This window comes from Nerophis lumbriciformis, linkage group LG17 (assembly GCF_033978685.3).
Source record: "Nerophis lumbriciformis linkage group LG17, RoL_Nlum_v2.1, whole genome shotgun sequence".
Lineage (NCBI taxonomy): Eukaryota > Metazoa > Chordata > Actinopteri > Syngnathiformes > Syngnathidae > Nerophis > Nerophis lumbriciformis.
In genome coordinates this window covers 29906011-29920730 of record NC_084564.2, presented here as the reverse complement: position 1 = coordinate 29920730, position 14720 = coordinate 29906011, and the positions used below count along the sequence as shown (strand labels likewise).

The 14720-nt window shown below is 41.2% G+C and overlaps 1 protein-coding gene across 2 annotated transcripts; it reads left to right on the top strand.

The window, feature by feature from the left end:
- Positions 1-1830: 1830 nt before the first annotated feature.
- tbcb (tubulin folding cofactor B) lies at positions 1831-13607 on the top strand. Of its 2 annotated transcripts, none has more exons than XM_061972109.1 (7): positions 1831-1990; positions 6021-6145; positions 6237-6380; positions 9198-9294; positions 9523-9714; positions 12885-12957; positions 13055-13607. In XM_061972109.1, the coding sequence occupies exons 2-7, from the start codon at positions 6026-6028 to the stop codon at positions 13167-13169; spliced, it is 741 nt and encodes a 246-aa protein (XP_061828093.1). In that variant the 5' UTR covers positions 1831-1990; positions 6021-6025; the 3' UTR covers positions 13170-13607. The 2 variants fall into 2 exon arrangements, with proteins under 2 accessions (XP_061828093.1, XP_061828094.1); XM_061972110.1 differs by having other exon boundaries at positions 1837-1990; positions 6025-6145.
- Positions 13608-14720: the final 1113 nt, after the last annotated feature.

The following is a 14720-nucleotide window of genomic DNA, read 5'->3' as shown; positions in this document are numbered from 1 at the left end:
AAAAGCTTTTATAATTGTAAAGGACAATGTTTTATCAACTAATTGCAATAATGTACATTTGTTTTAACTATTAAATGAACCAAAAATATGACTTATTTTATCTTTGTGAAAATATTGGACACAGTGTGTTGTCAAGCTTATGAGATGTGATGCAAGTGTAAGCTACTGTGACACTATGGTTCATTTATTTTTTATTTTTTATAAATGTCTAATGATAATGTCAATGAGGGATTTTTAATCACTGCTATGTTGAAATTGTAACTAATATTGATACTGTTGTTGATGGGGGGTGGGGGGGTGGGGGTGTTACCCACATATGCGGTCCTCTCCAAGGTTTCTCATAGTCATTCACATCGACGTCCCACTGGGGTGATTTAGGGCTATATAAATAAACATTGATTGATTGATTGATATATGTATGTATGTATATATATCCATCCATCCATTTTCTACCGCTTATTCCCTTCGGGGTCGCGGAAGTGCTGGAGCCTATCTCAGCTACAATCGGGCGGAAGGCGGGGTACACCCTGGACAAGTTGCCACCTCATCGCAGGGCCAACACAGATAGACAGACAACATCCATCCATCCATTTTCTACCGCTTATTCCCTTTGGGGTCGCGGGGGGCGCTGGAGCCTATCTCAGCTACAATCGGGCGGAAGGCGGGGTACACCCTGGACAAGTTGCCACCTCATCGCAGGGCCAACACAGATAGACAGACAACATCCATCCATCCATTTTCTACCGCTTATTCCCTTTGGGGTCGCGGGGGAGCTGGAGCCTATCTCAGCTACAATCGGGCGGAAGGCGGGGTACACCCTGGACAAGTCGCCACCTCATCGCAGGGCCAACACAGATAGACAGACAACATTCACACTCACATTCACACACTAGGGCAAATTTAGAGTTGCCAATCAACCTATCCCCAGGTGCATGTTTTTGGAGGTGGGAGGAAGCCGGAGTACCCGGAGGGAACACACGCAGTCACGGGGAGAACATTCAAACTCCACACAGAAAGATCCCGAGCCCGGGATTGAACCCAGGACTACTCAGGACCTTCGTATGGTGAGGCAGATGCACTAACCCCTCTTCCACCGTGCTGCCGACAGACAACATATATATGTGTGTGTATATATATATATATATATATATGTATGTATATATATATATGTGTATGTATATGTATATGTATATATATATGTGTGTATATATATATATATATATGTATATCTGTATATATATATATATATATATATATATATATATATATATATATATATATATATATATATATATGTATATATATATATATATGTATGTATATATATATATATGTGTATATATAAAAAATAAATACTTGAATTTCAGTGAATTACAGCTATATATGTCTATATATACTGTATATATATATATATATATATATATTTTATTTTTTTTTTTTTTTTTTTTTTTTTTTTTTTTTTTGAATATCTACCTAATTCTGAGGTCTCAAGATTGGCAAGTATGCTTCCAGGGGACCCTACTTTTAGTAGCAACCATGCATAGGAAAAATATATATTTTATCAAATGGTGAAATTGTAGCATATAGTCATTTTGGGGCAGGCAGAATCAGTTCACATCAAAACTATGAAAAAATAATACATTTACATACATAATTTATACGGTACGTGTACACTGGACAGTGATACGGTATTGCTGTTGATGTCTTGACAAAAAGGACTGCCGCAAGATGGCGGACAGCCTGACGTATAATGCGGCCAATCTGACGTATGATGCGGCCAATCCGTGAAGCACCAAGCCAATTTTGTACCTCTGGCGTGATTGGTCGTCTGCACCGGATAAGGCGGGTGCATTGTAGCGGAACCCGGAAATTAGTAACCGAGCACCGCACGACCAGACGACAAGAGCTGACGCATTGCTTAAAACTTCATATCTGTTGGGATATAAACCAAAACCCAGTTACCGTCAAAGGAAGACTTACATTAGAATAAGTAAGTTATCACCATCGTCATTTGTTTAAAATGATAGGTTTTGTTGTTGACAATGTTCGCCGCGCAGTCGCTTGTACGCTACTCTGGCTAGCTGTTTGTTAACAAATCGGAATTATTAAAAAAAATAAAATAAGCACTACGTTATAGTGGTCATTTGTGATTAATGTAAAGCGTAGAGAGTTTGGTTTTAAAAATGCAATATACAAATAAATATGTGAAGTAAAGCAGTATACAAGTAGCTGAAGTAGGCGTTGTCTCGTTTTTTACCGGTCTTGCAGCTAAAAAGAATCCATCCATCCATTTTTCTACCGCTTGTCCCTTACGGCAGTGTTTTTCAACCTATTTGGGTTAAACATATTTTTTACTAACCAGTAATTATAGTCTGCAAATGTGTTGTTGTTGAGTGTCGGTGCTGTCTAGAGCTCGGCAGAGTAACCGTGTAATACTCTTCCATATCAGTAGGTGGCAGCAGGTAGCTAATTGCTTTGTAGATATCGGAAACAGCGGGAGGCAGGGTGCAGGTAAAAGGGTGTCTAATGCTTAAGCAAAAAATAAACAAAAGGTGAGTGCCTCTAAGACAGGGGTCGGCAACCCGCGGCTCCCGGAGCCGCATGCGGCTCTTTGATCACTCTGATGCGGCTCACCTGCATACTTGCCGACCCTCCCGATTTTTCCGGGAGACTTCCGGATTTCAGTGCCTCTCCCGGAAATCTCCCGGGGCAAACATTCTCCGATTTTCACCTGGATAACAATATTGATGGCACTGCCTTTAGCGTTGTCGTCGCGTCCGCTTTTTCACCATAACATCAGCGTGCCGGCCCAGTCACATGTTGTATGCGGCCTCTGCTTACACACGTGAGTGGCTGCAAGGCATATTTGGTCAACAGCCATACAGGTCACACCGAGGGTGGCCGTATAAACAACTTTAACACTTACTAATATGCGCCACACTGTAAACCCCCACCAAACAAGAATGACAAACACATTTCGGGAGAACTTCCCCCCGCCCCCTCTCTCTCAGTGCGTCGGTTGAGGTGAGCGGGGTTGGGGGGGTGGGGTTTGGTGGTAGCGGGGGTGTATAATGTAGCCCGGAAGAGTTAGGGATGCATGGGATTCTGGGTATTTGTTCTGTTGTGTTTATGTTGTGTTACGGTGCGGATGTTCTCCCGAAATGTGTTTGTCATTCTTGTTTGGTGTGGGTTCACAGTGTGGCGTATATTAGTAAGAGTGTTAAAGTTGTTTATACGGCCACCCTCAGTGTGACCTGTATGGCTGTTGACCAAGTATGCCTTGCAGTCACTCATGTGTGTCTGCAGAAGCTGCATACAACATGTAACTGGGCTGCCACGCTCTTTGTACGGGTTGTAGAGGGCGCTAAAGGCAGTGCCATCACGGCACGCCCTTAATATTGTTGTTTGGGTGAAAATCAGCAGACATTTGAGAGAATAGTTGCCCTGAAAATCGTGAGTCTCCCGGAAAAATCAGGAGCGTTGGCAAGTATGTCAAGCGCCATTCATATAAAACTTGCGGACCGCACTAACATTAAATTTTCATATTAAGGCGTGGACCCCTGGTTTATACATAGCACAAAGCAAAAAAAAACGTTGTATGCAGTGTTATTTCATTTTAAATTTCGGAAGAGTTTTGTGGCTCCCATTGTTTTCTTTAATTTGTGAAACGGGGTCAAAATGGCTCTTTGAGTGGTAAAGGTTGCCGACCCCTGCCCTAAGAAAAGGCATTGAAGCGTAGGGAAGGCTATGCAGAACAAAACTATAACCGAACTGGCTACAAATGCCGGACGACAGCAAAGACTTCTTGTGGAGCAAAGATGGCGTCCACAATGTATATCCGAACATGACATGAGAATCGACAATGTCCCCACGAAGAAGGATAAAAACAAAGTAGATGCGGGAAATATCGCTCAAAGGACGACCTGAAACTGCCACAGGAAAATACCAAAAAAAGAGAAAAAGCCACCAAAATTGGAGCGCAAGACAAGAACTAAAACACTACACACAGGAAAACAGCAAAAAAAAACCTCCAAATAAGTCACGGCGTGATGGTGGTGACAGTTAGGGATGTCCCGATACAACTTTTTCACTTCCGATACGATACCGATATTGTAGCCTTGAGTATTGGCCGATATCAATACGATACGATATAGGCACGAATCATACATATATTTATTCCTTATTTTGTTGTGTGGAATGTTAGAAAAGGCTTGATAAAGTGATGTTACTGTTACTGATGTTGTAGTGTTAAAACAGAAAACAAGAGTAGGTATAGGAAAAACTGACCCATTTATTATTAACCAATTGGTTACATAAATTTTAACCTTCAACATAAGAGTATTACCTCAACAAATCCAATAAAAACAAAATGTTATATTTAAAGTGCAAAATAACCACTAATACCAACATAATTATACAATTGAATAGAATAAATTAAAAATAAATTAGAAGACCCTGAAAAATAACCTAAATAAATCCAATTTATAAAAAAAAAAAAAAAAAAACGTTTTAAAGTGCAAACAATTCAAGTTCACTTCAGTTATTTTTTTACTGTCAGCATATGTTGGATAGTATTGTTTTGTCCACAATGTAGTGGCGGCTAGGAATAATGTAGCGAGGTTCGAGGTGCTCCATTAAGCGTTTAAACCCGACATTACTCACCACCGACAGGGGCTGGTCATCAAGCACAATAAACTGGGCTATCTTTTCTGTTATGGCCATTGCCTTTTTGCTGTCCCGTGGTAGTTTGTCACGTCTTGCAAAGCTTTCGGCCAGCGTGGGTTGCTGAAGCGAGCCAGAGGTTTGTTGCTTCGCCTTGCTGCTCTCGCGAAAATCCTCATGTTCTTTTTTGTGGTGTTTTTTCAAATGTGCGATGAGGTTGCTTGTATTGAACCTTCCCGATTCTGTCCCTCCACGGGACACTTGCGCCTGACAAATGTTGCATTTAGCGGCAACGTCTTTGTCCGAGTTTAGGTTAAAATATTTCCACACAGCCGACATCACTACACTTTGCTTCAAGCACACGCGTTGTCGTTGTTGTGATCACGTGGGCTGTGCATGCTGGATCAGAGACGCTCTTCTTCCGCGGCCGGCACCAACGTTAATTAAGGGGCATTGCCGCCACCTACTGTGTTGGGAGTGTGATCAAACCAGAGTCACCTATTATAGACGTGCTGCAGCGGTAAATGGACAGCTTACATCGGAGCGCTTATATCGGAGTTTTTAGATTCATCCATCCATCCATCCATTTTCTACCGCTTATTCCCTTTGGGGTCGCGGGGGCGCTGGAGCCTATCTCAGCTACAATCGGGCGGAAGGCGGGGTACACCCTGGACAAGTCGCCACCTCATCGCAGGGCCAACACAGATAGACAGACAACATTCACACTCACATTCACACACTAGGGCCAATTTAGTGTTGCCAATCAACTTATCCCCGGGTGCATGTCTTTGGAGGTGGGAGGAAGCCGGAGTACCCGGAGGGAACCCACGCAGTCACGGGGAGAACATGCAAACTCCAGTCCGATAAAATCCGATATTCACTTTTTTGGCTAATATCGGACTGATTTCCGATATCAATATCGGACTGATTTCCGATATCAATATCGGATCGGGACATCCCTAGTGACAGTACACCTACTTTGAGACAAGAGCTATAGTGATGCATGCTTGGTTATGCTTTAAAGTCATATCCAACAATTGCGACAACGACTTTTTACTGTCAACTGAGTTTCGTTGTTTAATGATTCCTGCTGGTGGTGTGCCTCCGGATTTTGTCAACGCAAAAAATGTGCCTTGGCTCAAAAAAGGTTAAAAATCACTGCCTTACGGGGTGGCGGTGGGTTCACCCTGGACAAGTCGCCGCCTCATCACAGGGCCAACACGGATAACATTTACACAATGAAACTCAAATCAGCATTTCTTTTAGAAATACATTGTTTGATTGTTACTCTTGCTGCAGAAGTGTTGTGCTCGTTTGCAAATGTGTCTTAATTTGATTTCACTCTTCTTCTTTTTAAGCCAGAATGGAAGGGTCATTGACAGTTACTTCCAATCCCTCTGTGAATGTGCGTCTAACCACCGCCATATCCTCTTTTGAGGTCAAGCGAAGGTTTGATAGAGGCTTGTGCATTGCAGAGCTGAAGGTACGTCTATATCGACACAGTGCATCATCCTAAAGTACAGTAATCAGTGTATACAATAGTAGTAATGATATCCGGGTGACGTCTCATCAAGGGGAAACTGGAGATGGTGGTGGGCGTGCCTTCCTCCTGCATGGACCTGGAGTTGTTCAGCACCTCAGACGATTACATGCAAAAAATGGATGACGACAACGCTTTGCTGGGCTCTTATCCCGTGGATGATGACTGCAGAATACACGTATGTGGATGCTGTGAAAATGTTTTCCCAATTATTTATTGCACGGATTAGCAATCTATTTGTGGTGGTGGGCGAATGGCCCGGGCGGTGTCAATATGCATAATTGACTTTAACGCTTTAAAAAAAAAAAAAGGCACAAAAACTGTTTTACATTTATTTAATGAAAAAATCAGTTGTTAGTTTCAATATCTCGTTTTCGTGTCACATTTGATTGTTTTGCTCTCTTTTTCAATTGTTACTGATTATTTTATTAATACAATGCAACGCAAGCTGCACTTTGTATAGGCCTTTGTTTATTTACATGCAGTACAGGCCAAAAGTTTGGACACACCTTCTCATTCAATGTGTTTTCTTTATTTTCATGACTATTTACATTGTAGATTGTCACATCAAAACTATGAATGAACACACGTGGAGTTATGTACTTAACAAAAAAAGGTGAAATAACTGAAAACATGGTTTATATTCTAGTTTCTTCAAAATAACCACCCTTTGCGCTGATTACTGCTTTGCACACTCTTGGCATTCTCTCCATAAGCTCCAAGCACACCTGTGAAGTGAAAACCATTTCAGGTGACTACCTCTTGAAGCTCATCGAGAGAATGCCAAGAGTGTGCAAAAAAAAGTAATCTAAGCAAAGGGTGGTTATTTTGAAGAAACTAGAATATATAACATGTTTTCAGTTATTTCACCTTTTTTTTGTTAAGTACATAACTCCACATGTGTTCATTCATAGTTTTGATGTGACAATTCATAGTTTTGATGTGACAATCTACAATGTAAATAGTCATGAAAGTAAAGAAAACACATTGAATGAGAAGGTGTGTCCAAACTTTTGGCCTGTACTGTATATTATTCTGTCCTCCCTTAATAGTTAATAGTCCTTTTAAATTGGTGACGAAAAAACTTGTCACTTGAGGTTGTTAATTAATAGTCCCCACAATTAAGTTACTGTAAAACAAAGCACACAAAGGGAAGTACATAAATATACAAATGACATCCATATACACATTCATACCCTCACCAGGGTACTGGAGTGGGCACGGGAGTTTGCTCAACCAGTCCACATGTGTTTTGTGGATTTGGAAAAGGCATTCGATCATGTCCCTTGCGGTGTCTTGTGGGGGGTGCTCCAGGAGTACGGGGTCCAGACTCTGTTGCTACGGGCCATTAGGTCCCTATACAAGCGGGGCAGGACTCTGGTTCGCATTGCCGGTAGTAAGTCAGACATGTTCCTAGTGGAGGTTGGAATCCGCCAGGGCTGCCCTTTGTCACCGGCCCTGTCCATTATCTTTATGGACAGAATTTCTAGGCACAATCAGGGTGTGGAGGGTTTCCAGTTTGGTGGCCAGAAGATTGCATCTCTGCTTTTTGCAGATGATGTGGTCCATTTGGCTTCATTAAGCTGGGACCTTCAGAGTTCTCTGGGGCGGTTTGTGTGAAGCTGCAGGGATGAGGATCAGCACCTCTAAATCTGAGGCGGTGGTTTTCAGTCGGAAAAGGGTTGACTGCACCCATTGGGTCGGGAGTGAAATTCTGCCTCAGGTAGAGGAGTTAAAGTATCTATATCGAGTGAGGGAAGAATGGAAGGTGAGATTGACAGAGGGATTGGTGCAGCGTCTGCAGTGATGTTCTGGGCTGTTGTTGTGAAGAAGGAGCTGAGCCAGAATGCGAAGCTCTTGATTTATCGGTTAATCTACGTTCCTACCCTCACCTATGGTCACAAGCTTTGGGTACTGATCAAAAGGACAAGGTCGGGAATACAAGCAGCAGAAATTAGTTTCCTCAACATGATGTCTGGGATCACCCTCAGACATACGGTGAGGAGCTCGGTCATCCGGGAGAGACTCAAAGTAAAGCCGCTGCTCCTTCACGTCGAGAGGAGCCAGCTGAGATGGCTCGGGCGTCGACCACGTATGCCTCCTGGACGCCTCCATAGTTGGGGGTTTTGGGCATGTCCAGCCGGGAGGAGGCCTCGGGGCAGACCTAGGACACGTTGGAGAGACTATGTCTACATCCACACGGAAGTAATACAAATAACGCTTTTCAAAACAAAAGCAGCACCGTTGTATTGCACACTCGACATAGATACTTTTTTAAATTGATTTTGTAATTTATGTGGCAACACTAAAATTGGCCCTAGTGTGTGAATGTGAGTGTGAATTGTTGTCTGTCTATCTGTGTTGGCCCTGCGATGAAGTGGCGACTTGTCCAGGGTGTACACCGCCTTCCGCCCGATTGTAGCTGAGATAGGCTCCAGCGCCCCCCGCGACCCCAAAAGGGAATAAGCGGTAGAAAATGGATGGATGGATGATTGGCCTCACGCGGGCCGGACATGGACGCACAAAGGGCCGGATGTGGCCTGCGGGCCGCCGAATGCCCAGGTCTGCTCTAAAGGCTTAGTGGCCACATACGTGGACAGCACCTTTTAGCTCTTATTTCCAAAATTGTGTACACTACTGAATTGGGGTCTTATGGCCGCTTATGTGGACACTTATACTGCCATCTGGTGGTGTCAGAAGAGTATAACATACAATGGAATTTGGAAAAAAAGGTGTAAAAATAAGAATTAGCATGTCACTAAACATGAAGTACACGTTTGTGTACTTATGGGCTAAGTACATCATATCAAAAGATGATTCTTAGTTTGTATTCTAATTAGGGTCCAATAAGCCCAAATGGCAAAGATAAATAAAAAAAGTATGTAAACAAACAGTTTGGGCCTTAAGAGGTTATGCAGTACCATATAATTTGATGGAATGTATGCAGTAATACTTTATTTTTGCATCCATAATTTAATTTTATATTCCTCTTTAGGTTATTGATCAAAGTGGTGGTCAACTGGGAGAGTTCACTGATGTTTCCAAAGTGGAGAAGTTTGCTCTGTCAGATGACGCGTATGAAAAGAGAACAGGTATTGTTCCAATTAATAAGGTTAATGTCATTTCTCTACATATTGTCAAGTCAAAATGCAAACTAATGGGAGAAATGTACTGTGAGACTTAGACTTAGGCTTCCTTTATTGTCATTCAAATTTGAACTTTACAGTACAGATAAGAACGGCATTTTGTTGCATGGGACATTAGCAGAGATTTGTTTTCAAGTATCTTGTTGACCTAAATGCAACTCACTCTCCCTCAAGAGACGGCAAGGTCCTTCATGAAGAAGCAGTCACTCGGTCGCTACAATGAAGAAGAAATGGCCAAGAAAAAAGCAGAGAGCATCGCTCGGGAGGAAGAACAGAAGGCGGCTGCTGAAGCCATTACCGTCGGCAGCCGATGCCAAGTGCACGCCAGCGGGCAGCCCACAAAGCTTGGCACAGTCATGTATGTTGGTAAGTCACGTAGGGCTTTTGGACAAGTTATTTAGCTTTATTGTTTTGTAACAGAGCAACAATATTGTCATTTACGATGATGGAAAGTCAGCTACATCATTTACTATGAACTGTAGGATAGACAATTTTGTACATTGAAAATTACTTTTAGTTGACCTCCATATGATAATACATACAACATTATTTTGCCACAGGAAATATTTCAATTTAAAATAATTTAGAAGAATCTGATGTGGATTTAAAGCATTTTTATTCCTAATACAAGTGCAAAAAGAAGCAAACAGCTGTATTAGAAGATTAAATTACAATACGGCTGACTACATCAAACATAATAATCAATGTCATATGAGTGTAAAAATAAGTTAACCGCGCCGCTGCATATCAAAATTAAAAACAAATAAATTGTGTATTTGCCAGTAGTATTTGTTATGCAGATGGAGTATACATACAGTCATTTAATTTGGAATGTAATAGTCTAACAAAAGGGATGTCTCATTTCCGTGTGGAAAATCACGGGGGATGACACCACCGACTTTTGTCGAAAAATGTTACTGGCGATATTTGTCAAGATTGTCGACAAATGTTACTGGTGATATTTGTCAAGATTGTCGACAAATGTTACTGGTGATATTTGTCAAGATTGTCGACAAATGTTACTGGTCATATTTGTCAACATTGTCGACAAATGTTATTGGTGATATTTGTCGACATTGTCGACAAATGTTATTGGTGATATTTGTCGACATTGTCGACAAATGTTACTGGTCATGTTTGTCGACATTGTCGACAAATGTTATTGGTGATATTTGTCGACAATGTCGACAAACGTTACCGGTGATATTTGTCGACATTGTCGACAAACGTTGCCGGTGATATGTGTCGACATTGTCGACAAACGTTACCGGTGATATTTGTCGACATTGTCGACAAACGTTACGGTGATATTTGTCGACATTGTCGACAAACGTTACCGGTGATATTTGTCGACATTGTCGACAAACGTTGCCGGTGATATGTGTCGACATTGTCGACAAACGTTACCGGTGATATTTGTCGACATTGTCGACAAACGTTACGGTGATATTTGTCGACATTGTCGACAAACGTTGCCGGTGATATGTGTCGACAAACGTTACCGGTGATATTTGTCGACATTGTCGACAAACGTTACCGGTGATATTTGTCGACATTGTCGACAAACGTTACCGGTGATATTTGTCGACATTGTCGACAAACGTTACCGGTGATATTTGTCGACATTGTCGACAAACGTTACCGGTGATATTTGTCGACAAACGTTACCGGTGATAATTGTCGACATTGTCGACAAATGTTACTGGTGATATTTGTCGACATTGTCGACAAATGTTACTGGTGATATTTGTCGACAATGTCGACAAATGTTACAGGTGATATTTATCGACGTTGTCGACAAATTTTACTGGTGATATTTGTCGACGTTGTCGACAAGCGTTACCGGTGATATTTGTCGACGTTGTCGACAAACGTTACCGGTGATATTTGTCGACGTTGTCGACAAACGTTACCGGTGATATTTGTCGACGTTGTCGACAAACGTTACCGGTGATATTTGTCGACATTGTCGACAAACGTTACCGGTGATATTTGTCGACATTGTCGACAAACGTTACCGGTGATATTTGTCGACATTGTCGACAAACGTTACCGGTGATATTTGTCGACATTGTCGACAAGCGTTACCGGTGATATTTGTCGACATTGTCGACAAATGTTACTGATGATATTTGTCGACATTGTCGACAAATCTCCCGTCCAAAAGCAGAACCTAGTAACTCACTTCTAGCTGATTTTGATAAAACAAACGAAAACCAATCTATTTTATATTAAAGTCCCATCCATTCACAGAGATTTGATTTCTGCTTTGTTGATGTTAATTGGTATCCGCAATTACAGCCTGCAATTTTCGTTCAGAATGTTCAGCATATCACCTAGTAACTCCAAAATTATTATCAGCTCAGTTTTGACCAAAATTGAGTTACTGGGTTTTGCCTTTGGACGGGAGAAATGTTACTGGTCATGTTTGTCGACATTGTCGACAAATGTTACTGGTGATATTTGTCGACATTGTTGACAAATGTTACTGGTGATATTTGTTGACATTGTCGACAAATGTTACTGGTCATGTTTGTCGACATTGTCGACAAATGTTATTGGTGATATTTCTCAACATTGTTGACAAATGTTACTGGTCATGTTTGTCGACATTGTCGACAAATGTTACTGGTCATGTTTGTCGACATTGTCGACAAATGTTACTGGTGATGTTTGTCGACATTGTCGACAAATGTTATTGGTGATATTTGTCGACAATGTCGACAAATGTTACAGGTGATATTTGTCGACAAATGTTATTGGTGATACTTGTTGACATTGTCGACAAACGTTACCGGTGATATGTGTCGACATTGTCGACAAACGTTACCGGTGATATTTGTCGACATTGTCGACAAACGTTACTGGTGATATTTGTCAACATTGTCGACAAATCCTGTTAACAATGGTGCGGTAATTAACACACTCAAAGGACTCCACCTAAGTGAAGCAAGGTGACCGGTTGCAGCAGCCTCAGAAAAGTTGTAACTGCATACACAATGGCCTTTGGCGTGGGCGGTAGTATCTTCACAGGGCTTCAAGACAAACCTGCTGTTGCACTTCTGCCTCCGCGACTGTGACTGGGCTTGATTTTATAAGCTGCAGGTTCTGTTTTTAAATGTTTATATCCCCAACGACCACCCTCATTTAATCATGGCAGCCAAAATGGTGATAGTGAGTAAAATTCAGTTAAATGTGCAGGCCTAGTTTTAACCATAATGTGGTGAGCAGCCAAAACATAAACAAGCTGCAATAAGTTGAATTTATAGTTACATGGCCCACATCATAATTTTTGGTCATCAGTGTTGCCTTTTTATAAAAGAATCACAACCTATCCAAATGAAAAGCAAAACATATATTAGAAGTTAAGCTTTTAAGAGGTTTGTGAGATTTACTGAGGCGCCATGTGTGACAAAATTCAGTCCTAGCCGACTAAAAATCTAAAAAGTGCTAAAAAACGAATTTTTTTGGTGTTCTTTTTAAATAGTTACAGTTGCATTGTTTTGTTAAGTACACTGTGGTTGTGGTGTTGACAGGCACAACAGAATTCAAGCCAGGCTTTTGGGTGGGTGTGAAGTATGATGAGCCACTGGGGAAACATGACGGCAGGTAAGAGCACCATAATGCACCTCCTATTTAGTGTGTCATGGCACAGATTTGTTTTATTGAGCACTTGACCCCTTTTCTCCGTTTCTTCTTATCTCAGTTGTAACGGGAAGCGGTACTTTGAATGTGAGAACAAATATGGAGGCTTCGTGAAGCCGCTGAACGTGACCGTCGGAGACTTTCCTGAAGAGGATTACGGTTTAGATGAAATGTAGGACTGAACGTGCGATGGTGGGGGAGAAAAAACATCATCCAAACATTTTTTTTTTTTTGCATCTTGTGCTTTTTCAAGAGGGAAAGTGAGCAGTGGTGTTTGAGTTAAGTATGTTCTTTTAACTCCAAAGTCCTTCATTTCATGGTCATGCAGCATAATATTTAATGTACGCCTATTCTGTATCCTTGGGCATGCAGGATGTGATCATATGTACAATATAAGAATACTAAAAAGGCAGAGTTTTTGATGCAACTTTCAATCCTTCATGTGTTTGTAATGTCACAGTATACTGTATTGTCATTTTTCATCCTTTGATTTATTGCAGTGTGTACCAATCATACTGTATGTACAAAAAGGAACCTCTTCCTTTTCAAATGTTTGTGTATAAAATATAGATCATGTCTCCATGTAGATAAATGATGCATTGCATTTCCTCTTATTTTTGTATTAATGAAGTCCTGTCATTGAAAATGTTTGCAATCTAGTGTGTCGTGTTTATGTTGAGCCACTGCAGTTGAACTCATCAGAAAATCTTTTCACAAAAAATTTACATAGAATACTTTTTTTTTTATCATTAAGCTTGCTATCAATATTCCGAATTGGGAACTGTAGACAGGAAATATGGAACTGATTAATTGATGGTAATTTTAACAGTCCTCCTTTGTGTCGCATTTGCTGTAAATGTTTCTATCTACAGAGCGCTCTTGAAAATTGATGTAAAGACAACCACATTTTCTTCCATTTTTACTCCCAGTAATGCACCACCACGTTGGTCACAAACAAGAGTTGTGTAAAGACAAATATGGTAAAAGGAAAAAGCCTTACATCACGAATGTCTTGCACACTTTCTCCACTTTTTCTTAACGCTCAGGTCTAACTGGATTTCTTATGGGCCCGCTGCAAAACAAGCACCCAATACGGGTGTTAAGATAGTGGTTTCTGTTTCATTTTTACCTATACATAGACCAATTATTTGTTTCAAATGTTTAGTTTTCTGTTTTTTCCCCATTATGGGATGAATAAAAGTCTATCCATCTATTCTTTTGCGCTAGCTTTTTAGCTTTAATCTACCCCCGGGCCAGGGCTTCTCGGCACAGATAGCAGGCCCATCCACATTTCCGCAGGAATTTTCAAGTTGCCGATTTTCCGTGTTTATTTTATAAGCACAGCTCCAGTGTACTTGTGTTTTGGGGAGGAGATCCGATATTGGCTGAGAAACAAGGGTGTGGAGATGTCCCCATTCTCTTTAGAAGAGATCAAATTTGGTATTATTTTATAAACGACTAAGATAGAAATGTTTGTCAACATTATTATGCTCCAGGCAAAATTGTTTCCCACATAAATGTCGATTTATGAAAGTAAGGCCTACATTTTCTAATTGGCTTAATGGTTTGTCTGTCTACCTGTGTTGGCCCTGCGATGAGTTGGCGACTTGTCCAGGGTGTACACCGCCTTCCGCCCGAATGCAGCTAAGATAGGCTCCAGCGACCCCGAAAGGGACGAGCGGTAGAAAATGGATGGATGGATGGGTTGTCTGTCTATCTGTGTTGGC